This window comes from Mustela erminea, chromosome 19 (genome assembly GCF_009829155.1).
Source record: "Mustela erminea isolate mMusErm1 chromosome 19, mMusErm1.Pri, whole genome shotgun sequence".
In the NCBI taxonomy this organism is placed as follows: domain Eukaryota; kingdom Metazoa; phylum Chordata; class Mammalia; order Carnivora; family Mustelidae; genus Mustela; species Mustela erminea.
Window position 1 is genome coordinate 57,793,913 of NC_045632.1, and position 20,658 is coordinate 57,814,570.

General features: G+C 59.6%; 1 protein-coding gene across 10 annotated transcripts in view; it reads right to left on the minus strand.

Moving 5' to 3' along the window:
• Window positions 1–20,658, minus strand: part of LOC116578735 — a 414,337-nt gene that overhangs the window by 51,925 nt on the left and 341,754 nt on the right. For 7 of the 10 annotated variants that reach the window (XM_032323160.1, XM_032323157.1, XM_032323158.1 and 4 more), the window contains one exon: window positions 70–17,587. The exons of the other annotated variants lie outside the window; for them this stretch is intronic. In XM_032323160.1, the coding sequence (XP_032179051.1) occupies window positions 1,025–1,930 (906 nt within the window). In that variant the 5' untranslated portion in view covers window positions 1,931–17,587 and the 3' untranslated portion in view covers window positions 70–1,024. Of the gene's footprint in view, window positions 1–69; window positions 17,588–20,658 lie in introns of those variants that run through there. 10 annotated transcript variants of the gene reach the window in all.

The following is a 20,658-nucleotide window of genomic DNA, read 5'->3' on the forward strand; positions in this document are numbered from 1 at the left end:
CGCTTGGTCTCCTTTCTCTCCTGTCCCTATGCTCCCCTCACATTCCTGCTGGGCAGAGCTGGCCGGGGACTCGGACTGCCTATTGGAAACACCTGGAACATTTACAAACCACTGACCCCTCCCTGGAGGCTCTGCTTCAGCTTTCCTGGGACGCGGCCCAGGTGTCTGGAGTTTTCAGAGCTCCGCAGGTGGTGCTATGTCGGCAAAGTTGGCAGAGCGCGGCTGGAGGGTGATTTGCAAGTTTCTAGAGCAGGTGTCCTTAGGGTCCCAGGGACAATGGACGACTGCCCGCGGTTCCTGTGGGCGGCAGGGTCAGGGGAAGAGGAACTCCAGGGCACCTGTCAGGAGCACCTGCCTCAGGTGTGTCCATCGCCCATGTCATTGCTCCACTAAGACAGGCCCGTGTAACCCGATCACTGGTGAGAAACAGACAGGAAGTCACTTCCCGGAGTCACATGCCTAGGAAGCAGCAAGACTAAGATTCGAACTCGTGCTTTCTCCAATGCACACCTCTGTCGGGGACACTGTGTGACCAGCTCATGGAGGCAACCATGGCTTAGGAGGACATGCTCCTCAGAGCCTGGGGATGGAGGCCTCGGGGAGGGTGAGAATGGCACTGAGACAGGGGCAGCGCAAGGCTCGAGGCTGGTTTAAGGACTAGGAAGGGCAACGATCGTGACATGTCATCAGTCTGTCACCATCATCTCCATCACCACCACCACCACCACCACCACCATCATCACCACCTCCATCATGACCTCCATCACCACCACATCACCACCACCATCACTGCACAGACAGACTCTCGCCCAGTGTCTCTGGCTCGGTGCCTCTCTGAATCAGCTGCACAATCTTAAAGAGCTGGCCGGGCCCAGTGGGGTGGGTGATACAGAAGCAATCAGGTTCTGAGGCAATCTTTTGGATTCTGATTCCTGCCCCGATTATACCTGGATCTGTAGGTAGCAATACAGGGCCTCTGACCGTCTTCATGGTCGCCCTTCAGTTCTGCTCTCAAACAAAGCTGTTATTTCAGGGAAATCTGATTATAGTTTTGTAACCAGATAAGTGCCCTTCTGAGGAAGCCTTGGTCTGGCATCTCCAGAAATAGCTCCAAGGCCACGGAATGACTGGGCGCTGTCTTCCTAAACCGGCGTGGTGATTCCCAGGTTCGAGCAATTTCTCTACGCCCTCGTGGGAAGCGCAGAGAACTCTCCCGGGAGCGCGACTCGCCGACTGGATGGGGAAACCGCCACCACAACTGGCTGACCTGCAGGGGAGGCAGCACCTGCCTTGCTGCTCTGACAGCCCGTCCCCCGGGAGACTCGTCTCCTCGATAAAATGAGATTTCACATAAACAGGCCCAAACTTGATAGGGGCTCTTGTGAGGGCTCACGGGGAAGGATACGACCTTTGGAACACAACGCCCTTGTGTCAGGTGTCCCCACTGGAAGAGACGAGCCACGCACGTAGGCAGGAGAAGGGAGAGCAGAAGAGTTTCAGGGAGCGGGCAGCGACGAGCTGTTTGGGGCCTGTGCGGCCGCTCCCTGCCACTGGGGCTCTGGCCAGCAGCCGTCAGTGTACAGGACTCTGGTGGCTCCCTGTGGGAGCTCCGCAGCGGGAGGAAGGGGTGCGATGTGTCTGTCCCAGACGGCCAGTGCGGTTTCAGGAATCTTCTCTGATTTACCGGAGAAGCGGTAGCAGGTGAGTGCGATGCAGAAGGGTCCCCCATGTGACGGTGCAAACGCACCTCCTGGTGCCCTGCACCTGGGCCTGCTATGAACCAGGGGCCTAGGAGGACTCGGGGCCCCACTGCCGACTCCCTCCTGTGGTCCCGTGGCTGGCTGTTGACTCCCCCACCTTCCCTCCCGAGGACTCCCGGTGCCGGGCACTGTGCTGAGTGTCTTGCTGTGCCCCCAGCAGCCGTCGGCATGACACAGTCCCTTGTCCTCACCGCCAGCGGATGGCCAGCAATGTGGCAAGACCAGCAAGCCAGACAGAATGGCTTCAGCTGCTAGCGACGGGACACCAGCCCCCGTGGGCGTGAGCTACCAGGGGATTCATGACCTCACTAGAGGCTCCGAGGTAGGGGAACCCCAGGCTGGTCCACGAGGTTAGCGACTCCGTGAAGGGCTCCAGCTGGGTCGGTGGTCAGCGCTGCCGTCCTCTGCGTGTTCTCCTCGGCTGTCTCTCCTCACGGGCCCGAGATGGTTGCGGTGCTTCCCACCTCACGGGAGGGCGCGAGAGCCTCCAGGCACAGCTCCTGGCAAGAGAGCCTGTGATTCCTGAAGATCTGCCCTAAAACATGGGGCAGCAGAGCAGAACCCCCCTTAACAGCCTGCGGACATCTGTGTGACAACGCTGCCTCCTGCTCTCCGGCACTGTAGAGACATTAGTCAAAGTCTTGTAAAACACCGAGGCTGGGGTGGGGACTCAGGGCCATCAGGGCGCAGCAGATCTGCTTTGCCGATGAGGGGTCTGGAGCTCCGCGCAATGAAGGGAGATCCCGACGCCGCAGGAGCTCTGTGGCCGGTGTGAGGCCTAGGGCTGAGGAGGGGGCCGTGGGATTAGGACTCAGGCGTCCTGCCTCCCGTGTTCACACAGGTACTCTTTTCCCTGAACACCACTGAGTATCTTCCCGGAGCAGGCTGGGCTGTGCGGTGAGCCGCCAGGCGAAAATCGCGGGGAACCGGCCCAGGCCGTGTCTCTGGGGCGCTGGCTCCCTCTTGTGAGTAAAACGGAGAACTGCGTGGTGTCCTCCGGGGTCCGCCGGGCCTCCCTGACTGAGCCCGAGAAGCACCTGAACAGCTCGCTAAGATGCTGACCCCAGGACCTCGTCCTCAGGGGCTGGGATTCCACGGGTCTGAGGGGCCTGGAAACACGCATTCCAACAAGCGTCCGGCGGGACGCTGTCGCTGCTGGTCCGCTGAACACACTTTGAGATCCGCAGACACCCCGCTGTCTGGGGTCAGGGAAAGTCCATTGAACCCATATGGAGTCTGGAGACCAGGCTGCTAGTCCTGCTGTGGGGTCTTGGGCAAGGCACACTCCCTCTCTGGGTCTCTGAGCTCTCGTCCGTGAGACCAGTGGACTGGAAAGGGGCAGGAAGATGTGGAGTACGAGCATGTGCGGCCTCTCCACCATGATGCTGGGAACACGGTCCAGACTCCACAGGGCACAGGCCGCGTGACCTGGTTTATGTCAAGCTCAGTAACAGGCAGAGGAAAGTTCTGCTGTTGGCGATCCGGGGAGTGGTTGCCTTCCTGGGCGTGGGGGGACGGGGTGCCCACGAGGGCGTGCGGAGGGTGTTCCTGTGGGCTGAGGCTGGTCCGCGGCTCTTCTATGGGCGCTGGGTCCACGGGGTGTCCCGCGTGTGGGACCCTCTGAGCACCGCACGAGGGACCCGTGCACGTTGTGCCCCGTAGGCTCGCAGAAAAGGTTTACGTTGAAAACACAGGGAAGGCTTGGGACGGGGAAGGGTCTCTGGGTCCTTTCCACTGCGCTCAGCCCCCTGGGGGGTGAGGTCCCAGCGGGCAGAGGGGAGGCGCTCCTTGCTTGGGGGTTTGGCAGAGTTTTCTGGGGTCACGCCACGAGTGGGTGGAGGACAAGGAGATGAGTTAAGAGGCCGAATTTCCCTGCAGGGAAGACTCTGGTCGGACTCGGGCTCCGCACCGGTTGCCCTGGCAACCGGCTGTTGTCCGAAAAACAGAATGACGTGAGAACACGCCGGGGTCAGGCAAGGAAAGACCCTCGGGGGAACTCACGCACACAGAGGGATAAGAGGAAGTGGTCAGAGCTGGCGCTGGGCAAGATTCCCCAAAGTGCGACCGGCCTCCCTGGCTATCCCTGGCAGTTTTGCCTTCATCAAATGTTTGCCAATCACATGTCCCTTCTCATCGACAGACACTCTGACCCCAGGGCTGTGTTCCCGACAAGAACCGGGTGGGCGATGAAACAGAACCAGTCCGTCCCGCGTTCCCCGGTCCGGAGGTCCAATACGGTCGAGCATCCTCTCTGTTCACTGGCTGGCCCTGCTGTGCCGGGGTCTCGTAGTCCTTGGGGTCTGGGGGACCCCCAGCCTTTTGGTCGTGCAAGAGCTCTGCGAGCGTCCTCAGTGCCAGGTGGTGGTCAAGCCTGCGCAGGTGGAGGGCAGCCGTGGCAAGTCCGACCTGGCCAGCTGCAGCCGCTGCTCCGGTGGTGGCCACGTGGTGTCACTGTGGGCCCTGGAGCTCGCATAGCCCCAGAGACCCCTGCCTTCTGGGGAGGCAGACCGTGCTGTCTCTGGCTGGAGCCCAGGCCACCCACCCAACGCCCCACCTCGCTCCCCTATGCATCGTGGCTGCAGGGTGACAGGGGCTGGGGTGTGTCTAGTCTCCCCAGACAGGGGACACTGTCGAGAGGACAGTGTCGAGAGGACGAGGGCCCTGACAGGCACACACACTGCGTGTCGTGGGTAGTCTGGAGCTGCGATGCAGACAGGCATTCTAAGGTATTTTAGGGATGGCCTTGCTCCCGCTCAGGATTCCCGCAGAGGCCCCCTGAGAACGGGTCTGGGCTCTGTACCAGGTAGCAGAAAACCAGGCTTCCAAGCTAGGTAGTTTTCTGCCAAACAGTCGCTGTGGACTCTGGGCAAGGCGTTCCCCCTCGGGACTCGCCAAGTGGACATCGGAGGAGCAAGGAGGTAGGGCCCCCCAGAGCAGCCAGGATGCTGGGGTGAGCTCGTCCTGCACCTGACGACCTCCAGCGGGCCTCCCCGGAAGGACAGGTACCCGGTGCATCGCGATCGTCCGTGTCCAGCCTGCGATGGGCCATTTCCGCACGGCGCTGGGGTTCAGGAACGCACGTCATTACGGATCTCCCCGGGGCTGTGAAGTGTCTGCCGCTGGCCGGATGGACGGTGGGTTCTGGCTCCTGCCCGTCTCTCTGCAGCCACGTGGGGTGAACATTTACTACGTGACGTGCTAGTGGTGCTCACCCCCGTCTCGTTCAACCCTCACAAGCGGCGATGAGGGACAGACTGGGAACTACTTTGCACACGGAAACCAGGGGCTCCCAGAACGGGGCATCTGGTGCAGGGGCCACACGAAGAGCGGGGGACAGAGGCAGGGCTGGAGACCAGGCGTCCCCGTGCCCAGAGCCCCTCTGCGGCTTAAGAACACTGAACATCGGTGTCCTGGGCTTGTCCTCCTCACCCCATCCCCCAGCGAGGTTTCTCCAGAGGCTGCACGTTTCTGCTTTCACTCACTCGCTCGTTCATCGTTGCCCCGTGGCAGGTGAAGCCAGAGTGCGGGCTGCAGGTGGAGGGGGCGCGTGCAGAGCCGGCAGCTGGCAGCGGGGCCGTGGGCCTGAGCGGAGACGCTCAGCCCTGAAGCGCAGGGACCAGAGGGCTCGGGCACCGCGTGGGGAAGCCGCGTGTACACGGACGACGGCAAAGCCCCAGTCATCTCCGGGAACTCTGCTCCCCGGCAGGAGTTTGCACGGGCCGTCGTGCCCGGAGGAGGCTGTACGAGGAGCTGTGGGCCCTGCAGGACTCGGGGCTCGTCTAAGACCAGAGCCAGGAGACCAGCGCCTCGTCCCAGGCCTGGCCGCCAGCACTTGCATCACCTTCCTTCGGTTTAGACTCCTCATTTACGAAGGAGTAGGGCTGTGCTGAGAAGGCTTTGGAAAACAGATGCAACCGTCGGGTCTCGGTTGCAGACTCAGGTGTCCTTCTACCGCACTCAGGTGTCTTTCCTTCCGGACTGTGGCCCCTGCACTGTCACCAGACTCGCCATTTCACATTCACTCACGATTGTGTCCGGATAATAATGCCACCCCGGGCGCGTGCCGGGCACAGCACAGCCACCCTCTGCGGGATGCCCCTTTACCCATCCGACTTCACCGACGCCGTCCTGCTGCCCGACCTGGATTCCAGCCCGGACATGGAACGGCATGGACCCCCCCCCACCCACCCGCCAACCCGCCCCAGAGTTCTCCCGGTGTCTCCAATAAGAGCGGCTGGGTTCCTCTCACCTCCAGGTTCTGCCTGAACTTCCAGGATCCTGACTTGGTCAGAGTGACACCCCTGACTGCTCTGTGAGCCTTTACTGAGCTTCCAGACTGGACAGGCCCTTCTGGAATCTTCTGACCCTGGGTATGAGGTCGGGACAGCATTGCCTCTTGTCTCTGCCCCTCCCGCCTCCTGGAATAAAGTGCTCTGGGCTGGTGCATCTGTCAGCTGCTGCCAGAAAGGGGCTCAGGGCCCTCCAGGGTTTGCAAGCCATTTGGGGCTCCAGCCATCGGCATGAGGACCAAGGAGCTGGTGAAGCGGGACAGGGGCTGGCAGCCGGTCCTCCGTCTCGGCAGGGCCTCTCCATCCCCCGCTGACACCTCTTTCCTGCCCTCCCTACAGAGAGAGATAAGCATCTTTCCTGGGGACACAACAAGGCAACTTCTGGCCCAAATCAAACTGGGCTGGGCCTCCTGGCAAGGGGGCCGGAGTGCTCGAGCCCATAGAGCAGGGAGGGGGCTGCCTGGGGCCCTGGGGCCCGGAGCCTCATCCATCAGCTGGGCGGCTTTCATTCTGATAACGGTTTTGATCTCCGGTGACAAGAAGGCAGGGGGAGGTTTATGGCCCCACTTCCCCCAGGCCTTGAGTCGAGCTCAGTGGCTCCAGAGGACCCTGTCCCCCCAGGAGGTGGCCTGCCTTTGGCCCCGGAGGCCTGGAGGCCTGGAGGCCCGGGTTTGAAATGACGCAAAGGGGCGGGGGAGGGGAACCCGGCCTCGGAGAAGCGTCGGGAACGTCGTTTCTAAGAGCAGCTTCGCGGGAGCTACCTTTCTGTTGCCCCTGGAAGCTCGGCTCACGCAAGGATAAGGGAAGGCCGCTCTTCAGACGAGGGAACGGGCCGGAGACAGACACAGCTGTCCCGCGGCTGCCCAGCTGGAGCGGGGCGCGGCGGCTCCCCCGGGCACGCGGCAGCTCAGGGTCTCCTTAACTCCAGATCGTTTCCAGTCGGAGAGGCAGGTGGGCCCCCAAACGCGCACTCACGCGGGGGACGAGGGCTGGAAGCCCCCAAACGCGCACTCACGCGGGGACGAGGGCTGCTTTCCAGCTGCTCCTCTTCGGGAAGAAGGGCTGGGGGTCGGTGTGGGCCGACAGGTCAGCGCTCTGTAAACTGGCTAATCTGGTCGGGCCGCAGGCACAAAGCATTATTCCTTAACTTGTCGGACACGTTTAAAAACTGGGCGTAGTCTCGAGCGTACAGAGGAGCTGCCCATGCGGAGTGAGGGGAGCTGTGCCAGCCGCCCTGAGCCTGTTCCCCCCGACCCCGCCACCACCGCACACGCACACGGAGGCTCCCTGCAGAGTCGGCAAGGCCAGAACGGATGCCGAAGTGCCCTCCCTGTCCCTAGCCCCCAGCCCCCTGTCCCCGGCCCCTAGCCCCCTGTCCCCGGCCCCCTGTCCCCCTGTCCCCGGCCCCTAGCCCCCTGTCCCCGGCCCCCTGTCCCCCTGTTCCCCTGTCCCCGCGGCCCAGCCATCCTTGCAGAACAAAGGCTCCTGTTCCGGCTGCTTCTCAGGACCATGGGGCTCGCACCTTCCACCACCCCGGCCACATCTGCTCCGTGCAGGCGGTGACCTTGGAGAATGGCCCTCACTTGGGGTTTGTCCGATGCTTCTTGGTGATAGGACCCGAGTTACGAGTGTCCGGCAGGTAGGTCGCCGTGCTCAGGGCGTCCTGGCCGGTGGTCTACCAAGCCAGTTCTTAGCTGCTTTCCGTGTTAACTCATGTAACTCTCACGACGACGCCATGATGCGGACGGTTCTCCTCGTTTTCTAGGTAAGGAAAGGAAGACTCAGCAACGGTGAATCCCTGCCCCGGGTCACCCAGCCAGGAAGTGGCAGGGCGGTGTGGGGGGGTGGGACCCGGAGTCCGTGCTGGGGACCGCCAGGCCAGACTTCCCCTAAGGCAGCTGCGGGGGGACTCCACCTTCGAGGCCTGGGAACCTCCGCTGGGCCGTGTCTGTCTCCGGGCCCGCTGGCGTGAGCTCCACACGCCTGGTGAGAAGAGGCTGCTCTGCCAGCTGTTCCGGAAACCCTCGGGAAGCTGCAGTCACACGGCCGGCTTGGGGCACCCCTCTGTCCGCACGGCTGCAGAGCATGGGGTTGGGGGCCCTCTGTAACCCCCATCCTCCCCCGCCGTGGGGTGGAGAGTCCGGGCTGCATCTTCCTGCCTCCTCTGGCCGTGCTGCGCCTCCTTCTGTTCCTCCCCACCATCGCCCCCGTCCCCGCATTTCTGCTTCTCCGTGGCCCCCGTCCCTGCTGCCCCTCTTCCTGGCTCCACAGGACCAGGGCTCCGCTGCCTGCTCAGAGCAGCCCCGGGGCCCAGGGCTGAGGGCTCTGTGGACCCCACGTCCCAGCAGACCTCAGGAGGTCCAGGATTCTGCCAGTGGACAAAGCACATTCTGGAAGGAAGCAGAAGCAGGTGTGGGGGCTGGCTAAGCTTTGAAAGTTCAGACCCATCCCAGGCACATTAGTCTCCTGGAGGACGGAGCAGGTCCTTCCACAGGGTTCGGGGTTGGGGCTCAGCTCCCCGGAGCCCCCAGGTGAGGAAGGCTGGCGGCGGAGCAGCCGCTGACGAGAGGCGAACCCTCCAGGTGGGAGGGGGGAGACTGTGGCGGGGGCAGCAGGGCTTAGGGACAGAGGCTGGCCGCTGGGTGGTCCTGATGGGCCTGGCTGACTCCACCTCCACACGGGGGTGCCGGGACTCAGCTCTGTGACAGCTGCCTTCTGAGTGGGCCTCCGGGGACAGGGTGGACAGCCAGCTGCTTCCCACACTCACCCACATCCTCCCGCCCCCACACCAACCCGCCCTCCCCACGAGCACCCTCCTCTGCTCACCTTGATGCCGCCCCAGCCTGGAAGTCACTAGGGTCTCTGGTCTCAGCCCCCGTGGCTCCTGTCCCGGCAGGGGACGTGGTGCCCTCGGGAGAGTCCCTCGTGTCCCCGGGCCTCGGCTTCCTCGTCTGTGAGGGCTACAGGAACGCTTCATCTCTGCTCTTAACTTCTTGCTTTTGAACCCTGCTGTCCGTGAGAACAAAACAGAGATGCCCGTGAAGATCCCAGGCACGGCCCTCGGGATGGTGCAGACGCTCCCGACCCGGCCCCAGTGCCCACCTGGTCCCTCTCTGTCCTGGGCCTCGTTCTGCTTTGTAAACTGGGGCCCACCAGGTCCGCACCCGGGGGTCTGCGGACGGCTGAGACCAGGCCCGTGAGCGCTCGCGCCCCCCCCAGAGCACGCCGGGCCGGCAGCCCACACTCAGGATGCGGGCGGCCCCTGTGGCCTGGTGTTTGCGACCGTGGTGGGGAGAGGTCCCTGAGCCACCCCGGCCCAGCTGACATTTCAGGGGAGACCTGGAGAAGTTCCCAGGCTCTGCGGAGGCCGGCCAGCAGCCAGCGGCATGCGGACCTCTCCCCTCTAATCCTCTCGCCTTCCAGGCAGAGCCCCGGACACTTTGTTCTGCGTGCGGTTTCTGGGGCGCTTTGGTGGAGTTGACAAAACAAGGAAATGCCAGCACAGTTCCCAGCAGCGCCTGGCCCCGCGCTGCCCCGGCTGCATCAGCTGAGGGCCGAGACCAAAGCCGCCTCGCGCTTCTGACGTCTGACAGCGGGCCGTGTCGGCAGCGGCCGGGGCCAGGCCGGCTTTCCTGCTGTCCTCGCCCCCTGGGAACTCAGCTGGCTCTGGGCTCCCTTTGAAGCCACTGGGAACTCAGTGCCCAGGGTGGCTCTCAGGGATCCCAAGAGCATTGCCCCAGGGGTAACAGGAACTTCCCGAGTCCGGTCCCGGCCGGGAGCTCAGGGATCTGCCCTCTGACAGGTCCGGCTCACCACTGGTCATTCACTCATCCTTGAAAGTATCATTTCTTCCAGTTTTCAGAGAAGGCTCTGCCCTCTATTTGTACAACAGGAGAACAATGTTACCTATTTTGTGGGATTTTTGTGCAGATCAAGGGAGGTATTTCAGATAAAACGTCTTGAAGCGTCAGATATGCGTTATCCTTGGGACACGATAAGGTGGCTCAGTGTCCCGACTTCTCCTGAGTTCAAACCCAGGCTCCACAGCCCACTGGCTCTGTGACATCAGGCCAGGCACTTAGCCTCTCTGGGCCTTGGTTTCCTCGGTGCCCACATGTCCACGGTGGCCACGGTGCCCACATCCTAGGGCTGTTGACGATTCCCGTTAGTATTTGCAAAGCATGCAGAACAACACCAGGCTTCTGTTAAGCGCTGTGTCGGTGTGTGTTGTAGAAGTGTGCATATCCAGAAAGAGCCAGCACCATGAGGCATCCATTGCTCGAGTGCCTGGGTGCTGTCTCTCTCGTGACTGTCAGCTGTGGCTGGGTGGACCCAGGGAGACAGCAGGAAAGGGAATGCCCAACACCTGAACTGGACCAATCTTCTGTATTTACCACATATGTCATCTGAAAAACCCGAGGGTCAGGTTGGTGATGTGACTGGCCCAAGTCCCACCATGAGGAAGTGTTGGAGTTGGAGTCTGAGCCTGGGTGGTCTGTTTCTAAGACCTGTGGACTCCAAGACCACAGGCAGACTGAGTGGCTGAGTCAGAGAGGTGGGAAGCAGAGACTGAACCCAACGGTATTGGCAGACACGATAACAGATTTGATCTGTTGATTCATGAAGGGATATTTCAGAGATGGGTTGGGCATCAGCACTGGTTTGATTTGGTACCTGATGGTGTCCCTAAGGACCCCGTTTCTTTCCTTCTGCCATGTTAGCTGATTCCCAGACTGGGTTCCTTCTCTCTCGGTCACAAAAGGGCTGCAGGAGTTCCAGACATCACCTCCGCACAACTTCTCTATCCACAAGGAGAATGAACTGGTTCCTAAGAGTGGGCTCTTCTTTCCCCATTGCCTCTAGTAAGTCCCCATCACACCCTGTTGGCCCCACATGGATCACGTGTCCATTCCTGGACCAATCCCTCTAACCAGTGGAATAAGGTGCTCTGTGTGGTTTATGTCTGACCTCCCCAGGCTGATCTCTCTGACAAGGGCTCACACCTGAGTCCCAGGGTAGGATCAGCCCCTCTGGCCACCTGCGTCTATGTCACAAGGAGGCAGGACAGAATGGATCTGGGGACACCTCTACAATGCTCACTGTGAGCTCCTACTGTATGCCAGGCTTTGAGCCAGGCCCTGGGGGTCATGGTGAACAGGACACCAACCCCTGCTCTGATGAAACTCACACCTGGTAGAAGAGACAGGAAGCAGGCAGGTACAGATGCAAGGGGAGCACGCCGAAGGGGACAGCAGGTTCAGTGGGAGATGGCCAGGACAGTCGTCTGGAGGAGAATTTAAACTGAGACCTGGCCATGGGAACGGGGAAGGAAGGCGCTCCAGTCCGAGAGAACATCATGCTGGAGGGGCTGTGATCAGAGGGAGCCTGATGTGGTCTGTGATTGATTAGCAATGTCTGATGTGTTCTGTGATTGATCAGCAATGTCTGCCATGGGCACAGATAAGCCACGTGCTGAAAAAGTGAGTCTGCTTCAAGTGGACAGACATTTCAGAGTAAATCAGGCCTTTACCTTAAAGAAACAAAACAAAACCCTAAAGTTATAAAAATGAGCTCATTTAAAAAAAAACCCTGTTTAATAAATCTGACGTGTAATCGCATCTCTATGCTCATTCTTAGACCCACGGGTACATTTGCTTTGCGTGATTTCATACCATTTCGCCACAGCACGAGGCAGCTCATATGCAGGGGCTGATCACCCCGTGGATTTAGAGGCTTGGAGGCCCGCACCCCGGGGCACAGCTCTGGGCGTGCCCTGATCTGGCATGCTCTCTGTGGGGACAACCGAGGCCTCTCAGGGAACAGCTTCCCAACCGAGCATCTCCCACGACCCCTCCCTACCTTTCCTTCCCTGGCGAGAGCTCCCCAGACCTCCTACCAATGAGGGGTCAAGGGGTCGGCCTCCTGGGGGGCCCCCAGCTCCACACTTTCCAGAAGGTGTGCCTCTCTCCTCCCTGGGAGGTGGGGGGAGGGAGGCGAAAGTTCCTGAACGGCAAACCAAAGCACCATTTTCCAAACCCAGACCGGGTGTCCTTGGACCCAGACGTGCCGGGCTGCAATCCTCGTAGTCCAGAGAGAACCGGCACCCTGTGAAAGGCTCTCTCTCTCTCCATTATATTTCACCATATTTCCTACCAAACCCAAATTCTTTCCACCTCCACCCTGACCTGGGCAGGCCCGTGTTTCCTTAATGCTCAATTTCACCTGCCAATTTGCGAGACAAGAGCCCCCTATCCTGTGGGAGGCAAACAGGGCCTGCGGAGGCCCCTGCACGCCCCGCCTTCTCCCCCCGAGCACCCCGCACTGCACACAGGCTCCTCTCAGGGGCGTCTGCAGAAGGCGCCTGGGATTTCCGAGCTCTGCTCCCGGGCAGGCAGGAAGAGCCTTCCTTTGCCCACACTCCGGCATTTTCTAAGAGGCTTTTCTTAGGGGAGTAATTGGAGCAGGGCTCCTCATTTCCCCAGGAACGGGCCGAGCAATTCAGAAGGGCTTTATTAGGTCAAACAGAGAATGCCAGGCTTGTCTGATGGGCTGGCGGTGCAGGGCTCCTGTAATGAGATGCAGGAAAATGGTCGGGCCCAGCCGGCAGACACAGCCCTGTGATCAAAGCCCCCACCTCCCCAGACGCGGGCTGCGGCTGCCCTTGGAGGAGCCTTGCCCCTACTGTCACCTGGGGAGAGCCTGCGGCTCTGGGCCTCCAACCTCCCCAGGGAGTTGGGCCCCTGGCCCAGCTTGGCCCAGAGGGCAGGACCTGGCAGTGGAGCCCCTCACTCCCCCTACACCGCCCGGCTGGCATCTTCCCGAGCGGGTCCGGCCAGGTCGGAGGAGGGATCTTGTGGGCACTTCCAGGGCCTCCTGCTTCTCATCCCTCATGGGTACAGGGACCATGTGGTTCCCGAGGTGGCCGCCCTGGGCTCCGTGCTCTGGGGGGGCTCCCCTTGGCCTGCTTTCTGCCACTCGGCAGAGGGCTGAGCTGCCTGTGGGCCAGGTAGAGGCCGTGAGCTGAAACAGGGCCCCAGAAGATGGGGGGCGTCCCTCTGTAGGAGTGAGACAGGCTGCGCCCTGGCCTTCCCCTCATTAGCTAATTAAAGGAAAACTCATTTTTACACGCTGTGCCGGAGTTTTCCGTTTTGTGCTCCAGGTTCCTTGGCGTTGGAAGGAGCGGAGAAACGTCACTTTGCTTTCCAGAATCCTGGTCAATTCCATAGGAAAGCAGCCATAATCGATCAGAATTGTCACCCTGGGTCACTTCCCTGGGGAGGCTCCAACCTGAGCGGATCGGAGGGGGTTTAACACATCTCATCCCAGTCTCTGCGCTGGAAGAGCCCAGGAGTGTCCAGGAAGTGCCTGGGCGAGGGACTGGCAGCCGCCATCGGGGAGGACCGGCTTTGAGGGCGAGGTTCCCGCCGTCCTGGGGCTGTTTCCTATCTGTACAACGGGGACACAAACCTTCTAGGTGGACGGAAATTAATAAGCAGATGATTGTAAAGCACTGTTGTGGGTTGGGTTCCCCCCGCAAGGTGTGTGCAAGCCTGACCCGCCTCTCCACCGTGTCTGTGAACATGCCCTTTGGGGAAGCTGGGTCTTTGTAGAACCCCATCTGTGTGGTGTTCCTACAAGGAGACGGACATGCACAGAGGGGCGAGGGCCATGGGGAGGCAGGGCCAGACATCAGGGCAATGTACCAACAAGGCCAAGGACTGAGAATTGCCAGCAGCACCCAAGGCTGAAGCAGGAAGGACCATCCCTGAGGGCCTGTGAGAAGCAGCCAATGCTGGCGATGCCCCGATCTCAGACTTCTGCCCCCAGTATGGTTGTCTGTGGCACCAAGGCAGTCGTCCTTGGGAACGAGCTATGGGTGTCCTGGGGCCCCCCCCTTTCGGGGCCCGTAATTGCAATCAGACTCTCCGCAGCCACGTGCCTGTGGGCCTTCAGGGTGTCGGGGTGTTGGCTCTGCACAAAAGCCATGTGTCCTACCTCCGGTCCTCGCCATGAGCAGAGAGCTGTGTTCAGGCCTTGTCCAGGGGGTGCCCAGACTCAGGCCGCCCTCTGCCGAGGGAGCCCACGGGGCCGCACACAGCCGGCCACCGAAGAAGAAGGACAGCTCCCCGCGCTCTGGGCACTTTCCCAGGGCGACTGCCCCTTTCTCATGTGGGCCCAGGGAAGAAGTCATTCTCAACAATTTTCCTTAGAATGAAGGGTCTCGGGGGTCATATAGGTGTGGCCCGAGTTCCAGAACCACATGGACCTGTATGGGCTCCAGGAGCCACGTGTGGCCACAGAGCACTTGTAATGTGGCTGTAGGACCCAGAAACTGACATTTCGGTTTTCTTTTATTTTAAATAATTTTAACTTGAAAATGGATATCCGACTCAGGAACTCCTATGCAGGTGTGTACCAGCGTGGCAAGCGAATCTACCTTTTCAGGTGCAAATTTTACAAGCTCTAAATACAGATTTTTCCCTAGGGCTAATTTAGCATCCAAATGAAGACCTGTTAAGTGTAAAATACACATCAGATTTTGAAGACTTAGTATGAGATGAAGAACGTAAAGTATGTCATTATATTTTTATTATGTTACATGTTGATGTTTTGGGAATATTGGGTTAAAAAATATATATTATTAAAATTAACATTCACCTCCCCCTCTTTTTTTTCTACTTTCTCAAATATGGCAGCTAGAGAGTTTAAAATTACACATGTGGTGCATATTATTTTGGTGGAGGGGCAGTGCCGGTCCAGATGGCCAAACTGGGAGTTTGACACCAATCTGCTGTCTAATTTTGACCAATAACAGGGCTCTGTGACCTTGGGAAAGTCCCAGGTCCATTTGAACCTCAGGTTCCCTATAGGCAATTGAGAAGTTTGGACTGGACCAGACCTGTCCTGCAGAGCCTCCTTGGGGCCCAGGGAGCAGGAGCTCCCCTGGACCAGTGGGTTTGGGGAACTGGAGGGAAATGGAGGGAATCAGGCTTTCAAAACCACCAGACTAGATGACCTCATTTCCTTCCCACTATGATTCTATGGTTGAGTTGAGGACTAGCTCACACCATTCCTACTCCAAAGCTGAGCAAAACTTAAAAAAGGATTCTGGGCACAGTTGTGCAGGTTGTTGACTGCATAAGAGAACGTTTCTTGATTTGTCAAGACTTCCCCCAAGCATAGAATGATATATGCATAACATTTATTCAATTTTAAAGCACTTGCCTATAATCTAGATATTAATAGAGTAAGAGCCCACAGTTTCCTGAGACCACCTGAGAATCTGGAAAGAAGGTCTATAGAGTGAGGAATAAATTCACAGATGAGGAGGGAGGGTCATTGTTGGATGTGGTGGGTCAAATAGAGTTTTCTCCTTCAGTCTACACTTAAAGAGATTTGAGGCTTCTAAACAGGCTCAGACTTGAGGCCTCAGACTTGAGGCTTCTAAACAGCCTCAGACTTGAGGCTTCTAAACAGCATCAGACTTGAGGCCTCAGACTCTCAAACTTGGAACTGCTCCTCCTTGGAGCTGCTGATGGGCTGGTAGCAAGCACCGCTGCTGTGGGATGCTGCATTCGGTGGACCGTACCCATTATTTAATGAGTCCTGTAGCACCCATTGGGCAGGCTGGAGATGCAGTACTCTCTCCTCCCTGGGCACGGGGGACGGCTTGCCACAGTCCCTACCTCTAGGTGGGCCCAGGTGATCGTTTCTTGCTGAAGGAGTGGGAGCTGAAGCGACACGGGCCGTTCCAGGCCTCCTGGTTAAGAACAATGTGCCTTGCCCCTGCCCCTGTTTGCTGGCAGGACACAGAACATCCTGCAGAGGAAGTTGGCCACCTCCAGGGACACAGAGCCACAGGTGCAGGAGCCTGGGTCCCTGAATGAGCATGTGAAGCCATGCTGATGTGCCCTGGATTATGTCCAGAGTGAAAAGTGGACTTTGTTTGGGTGAAGCCACTGAAATCTCAGGGCCTGCTTGTTACAGCAGCAGGTGCACTGAGTGACACGGTCCTGGGGGAGGGCTGGGGCCACCCCTGCCCCATCTGCACTTGCAGGACAGGGGACGGAGGTGGGTGGCTCCGTGAGCATATCCAGGCCTCTCCTGCAGAGGCTCCTCGGGGCCTGGGGAGCAGGAGAGCTCCCAGGCTTCTGTCCCTGCTCCCCATGACACTGCACACCCTTCTTAGGCTCCGCCCTGCCCTTCTCCACACGTGGGTAATTATAAGCTGCTGGTTAGAGGCTGGCCAGGAGCCAAGGCATTTTCTCTACATGGGAAAAGAAGAAAACAAGGTTATAAGTCCCAAGCCGTGGAAACCACCTAGAACTCCAGAGCTGTTTTGCCGAGCGCTATTCTTACGGAGTCTCAGAGGGACTGCTGGCCTCCAAACACCAGGATGACCGTCCTCCCTCGGCCTTGAGGCTCCTCTCTCCCTGTGGGCCCTCATTTGGCACAAGAAGGGAGGATGGAGGATGCTGGAGGCTTCTGGACTTCCCAGCGTGCAGGATTCTGGAGGCGGTGGGGGTGGGGAAGGGAGGGGGCTGAGCAGGGCCAGTGGGAGAGTCCCTGAGGGCCACCATTGCTGCCCCGCACGGTAGAGGGCTCCTGGAGGTCTCTCCCCATGCCAGCACTGCCGCCTCCGATCAGGGTGTCACCGTAGCTGACAGCCACGTGAACGAGCGGTCACAGTTACACAAGAGCGGGCTTGTCGGCCGTGGAGCTCAAGTCCTGGTTGGGAGGGTCCCTCTGTACGGCCCAGTGACTTGCCTGGGTAAGTCCTAGGTAGGTGACAGAGCCGGGGTCCTGGACTCTATGTCCCATGCTACAGAAAACACAGAGGGAGGCACAACTGTCTTCTTTCTTAATTGGAAAAGAAGTGGACGCTTGTACAGAACCAGGCAGCACTAAAGCCTTATAACACGGTGCATGCAGAACACGGCCCCCGCCTTCTGAGCCTGCGGTCACGGTCAGAAGGGATCTAGGGCTCCAGCCTCGCGACCACCTGACTGAGGGGGTGCATGGGCAGCAGGCTGGTGACCTCCGAGCTTGGGGCAAAAGAGCAGGCAGCTTCTGCCAGGCTCCATGGGGACACTGACTCTTTGGGGACTGCCGTGCGGAGGGGCCGCTCCCGTGCACAGCCCAGCCCGGCTCCTGGAGGGCGGCCTGTGTGCCCAGGCCAGGCGACTCCCACGTCCCCACGAGGCTTCCCCCGCCCTTCGCGTGGGCAGGGTGCGTGTGAGAATCCATCCACTCGCGGACTCTGTATCTGGTCCTGTCTCTTCAGGGAAAAGTGATTTTCGTGTCATGGGGATGAACACACAGAACGGCCTCGGGTCAGAGAGCTCAGGGCTCGCCAGCAGGGGAGGACGCACCGAACTCACAACAGCAGAAGACAAGGAAAACCAGAAACCAGGCGTGTGTTTTTCAGAGCGTCTGGGCTTTAGGGTTGTAGACCAAGGGTTGGATTTTCAGGCTGCCTTCCATTTCCGGAAGGTGAGAGTGTCTTCCCTTTTCTCCTGGCGATGAGCACTTTCCTTCCTAAATAAGACTCTAAGTTATAAGAAGTTGAGTAAAAGAAACAGATTAGGTAAGCCAAGGATACAAGTAGCATGCAGGCACAGGAACAGTGACAGTCTCGATCAAATGACCTAAATTTAGGGACGGCAGATCTAGCCCCGCCCCACGCTGACGTGGAGAGAGACCCAGACGAGCCTTTCAGTTCCGTCTCATGGGAAACCACAGCTGATAGGCACACAGTCCCCATGGTCATGGTGGGAAGCGTCACAGGGGCTTTACCTGCACTAATGTGTCTAATCCTCATGGTCATGGTGAGGAAGGTGCTGTATGATCGTCCCTGTCTTCCAGGAGAGGAGCCTGGGATGTCGCAGGGGGAACAGCCGGCCTAGGATGCTCGCCTAACAAGTGGGTGGGTGGCAGGATGTGTGTGCTTACCCGTCACGCTGGGGCTGACACCTCTCAGTGGGGGACAAAGGCCTCAGTGCTGGGATGCGGGGGGAAGCCAAAGCAGTCGGAGAGGATACGGCTATGCAGGCAGATATAGGGCTCTGGAGTGTACATATGGACAGTGATCTAGAGATCGACAGATGGGTGGAGGGACTGACACGTAGGTAGAGGGACACATCGATCATGAGGCAATGGTTACACTGATATGGGAGCCAACCATGACTGATGACGGCAGGTGGGCAGGGAGAGAGAATGGAGGATGGGCAGGCTGAGACCCGAGGGGCTTGGGTGAAGGGCGTTGTCCCCAGGGGGCAGATGCAAAGCAAGGAGGATCCAGACCTAAAGGAGAGCAACTGAAAGCCTGTGACTAGAGTCTCTCTGGCAGGGAGGACCTATACCTTTGTATGAAGACCCAGCTACTGATTAGGCCAGGCCCACCCAAGGTAATCTTCCTTAGATTAATTGACAATAAACTGGTAAGGGACTTCATTCACATCTGCAAAACCTCTTCCAGCAGAACCTCAGCCAGCGTTTGGTGAACAAGCAGGAGGTGTGCACACTGCAAAATGGCCACAATGCCCCTCCATCCTGGACTCTGCGGGAGACCATCAGGGATAGTGGCTTCTGGCCACAAACCTGTGGGCCTCTCTGGCTAGCAGCAACGCCAACCTCCTGTCTCAGCGCCACAGGGCGGGGTGGATACAGAGCTTTGCTTAGAAGCATTCCTGCCTTGTGGCGCCTTCCCTGACCACCTCTGGGCGCGTGGCCCCAGGCTGGCGAGCAGAAGGCACTGTGGCCACGTTCCCGAGAGTTCCGTTTGCTCTCTGCCTGGACACGTCAGCTCCCGCGGGGTCCTTCAGGAAGGTAGGCAGGGGCGGTTTTCGAGCTCAGTCAGGTTGCATTTTTAAATGTGCTTTAAATGTCCACTCACATTTTACCGGAATAGCTGCATCATGGAAAATGGCGCATTGAGAGGGCATCGCTCAGTGACGCTCACCCTGGAGTACGCGCCCATGACACCGGCTCCCGGGCAAAGGCACGGAAGCTGACTCAGCCCCCAAGGCCCCCCACATCCCCGCTTGGCCCTGTTCCCATAGCCCCCATGTTTCCCCACCTCCTGGCTTTGTGGCCATGGAGTGGTGCCCCCGTGCCCGGCTTCTGGTCACTATTACATTTGTGGGTCTGTGGCTGGCCACTTTCGAGTTCGTCGTGAGTGTGCTTGGGTTCCCTTCTCTGTTTTGCCATTGCTGGGCATTTGGGTAGAGCGGTGTGAAGGCGCTGGCGGGCAGCCCCACCGGGCCCTGGGTCAGGACGCATGTTCACTTCCAGGGATTCTGGGGGCCGTCACCTTGTTCAAGGGCAGCTTCGGCGGCCCTGCTGCCTTGTCGCTCTGAAGACCTGCCGACCCCCTGCCTCCCACAGGCAGCCCTGAGAGGACTTTTCCTTTGCAGCTTTTAATAGCCATGGAAGTCTTGGCGACGTTGAGTATGCTCCGCAGGGGTTAAGAGGAGAGCCGTGTGGGTTCTTGTTCAAATAAATAGCCTGTCCTCAGAGCGAGAGGCGAGTGGCTCCTCACACGGCCAGGCTTTGTCCTCCGCCCCGGCGCTCCGTCCCTGTTTCTCAGTCCTGGGCGGAAATCGGGACCCTGCCAGCCACGTCCTGCTCGCCGCAGGTCTAGTCCCTTCGGCGGTACTGGCTTTCCTGGGCCCCAGAGAAGAGGCTGCACTTGGCCCGACGCCCTCTGGAACATGCCGGGCTTGAGGGGCAGCGGCCGGACCGCTGGTGGGGGACAAACCCAGGCTGCTCGCCACCAAGGCCGCCCTCCCCACATACAGAGGAGCCCTGACCGAGGCTCGCCGTACACCGGGCGAGTGCACGGCACACGGGGTGCCCCGATGACCCCCTGCGGGCCGAGCGTGGCCCCATCAGGATGGCCCCAGCCCCCTCTGCCCACCCCCACACTTGGGCAGTCACGCTCCCCACTCCCCACAGCCCCATGAGGCCAGCCGTGTCTGTGGTCCATTCGCGGGAGTCACGGAGCATTTACTCTCCCGTGTCTGCCCCTCCCTGGCGTCACGCCCCGGGGGGCACTTCCGGGTGGCGTGCTGTGTGTTGGGAGGGGACGCTCGTGTCCACATGCAGTGTTGCGTCCCGTGGACAGGCCCCGACTTATTTTCTGATGCCGCTGTGGCTGGCCATCTGCAGTTTGCAGCTTAGGGCCATTGGTGTCTGCACTGCAGTGAACATTCTAGAACGTGTCCTTGGGGAACATGTGGGCACCCTGGTGGGGGCAGACCTACTGTGCAGGTGCCCTGCGGGGACGGCACCCACACTCTGCGGCAGGAGCTGCATCTCCCCCAAGTCCTTGCACCCAAGCCGGGGCTTTTGGACGGCTGGCCCCGGCCCTTCAGGGTCTTGGACACCTGGGCGGGAGTCGTCCCTTTGAGTTCTCTGAGCGGAGGGTTTCTAATCCAGCAAGGACCCCAGGATGTGAGGGTCTGGCGGAGCCTCCCCCGTGCTCGAGGGGTGAGGGTTTCATGGGACCTCGCTGTCCCCTCCTGTGACCTCTGCTCACTCACTTGCTCCCACCACAGCCCGTTATCTCCACAATCAAGTTCCTGCCTCTGAAGTCAGGCTGGGACTTT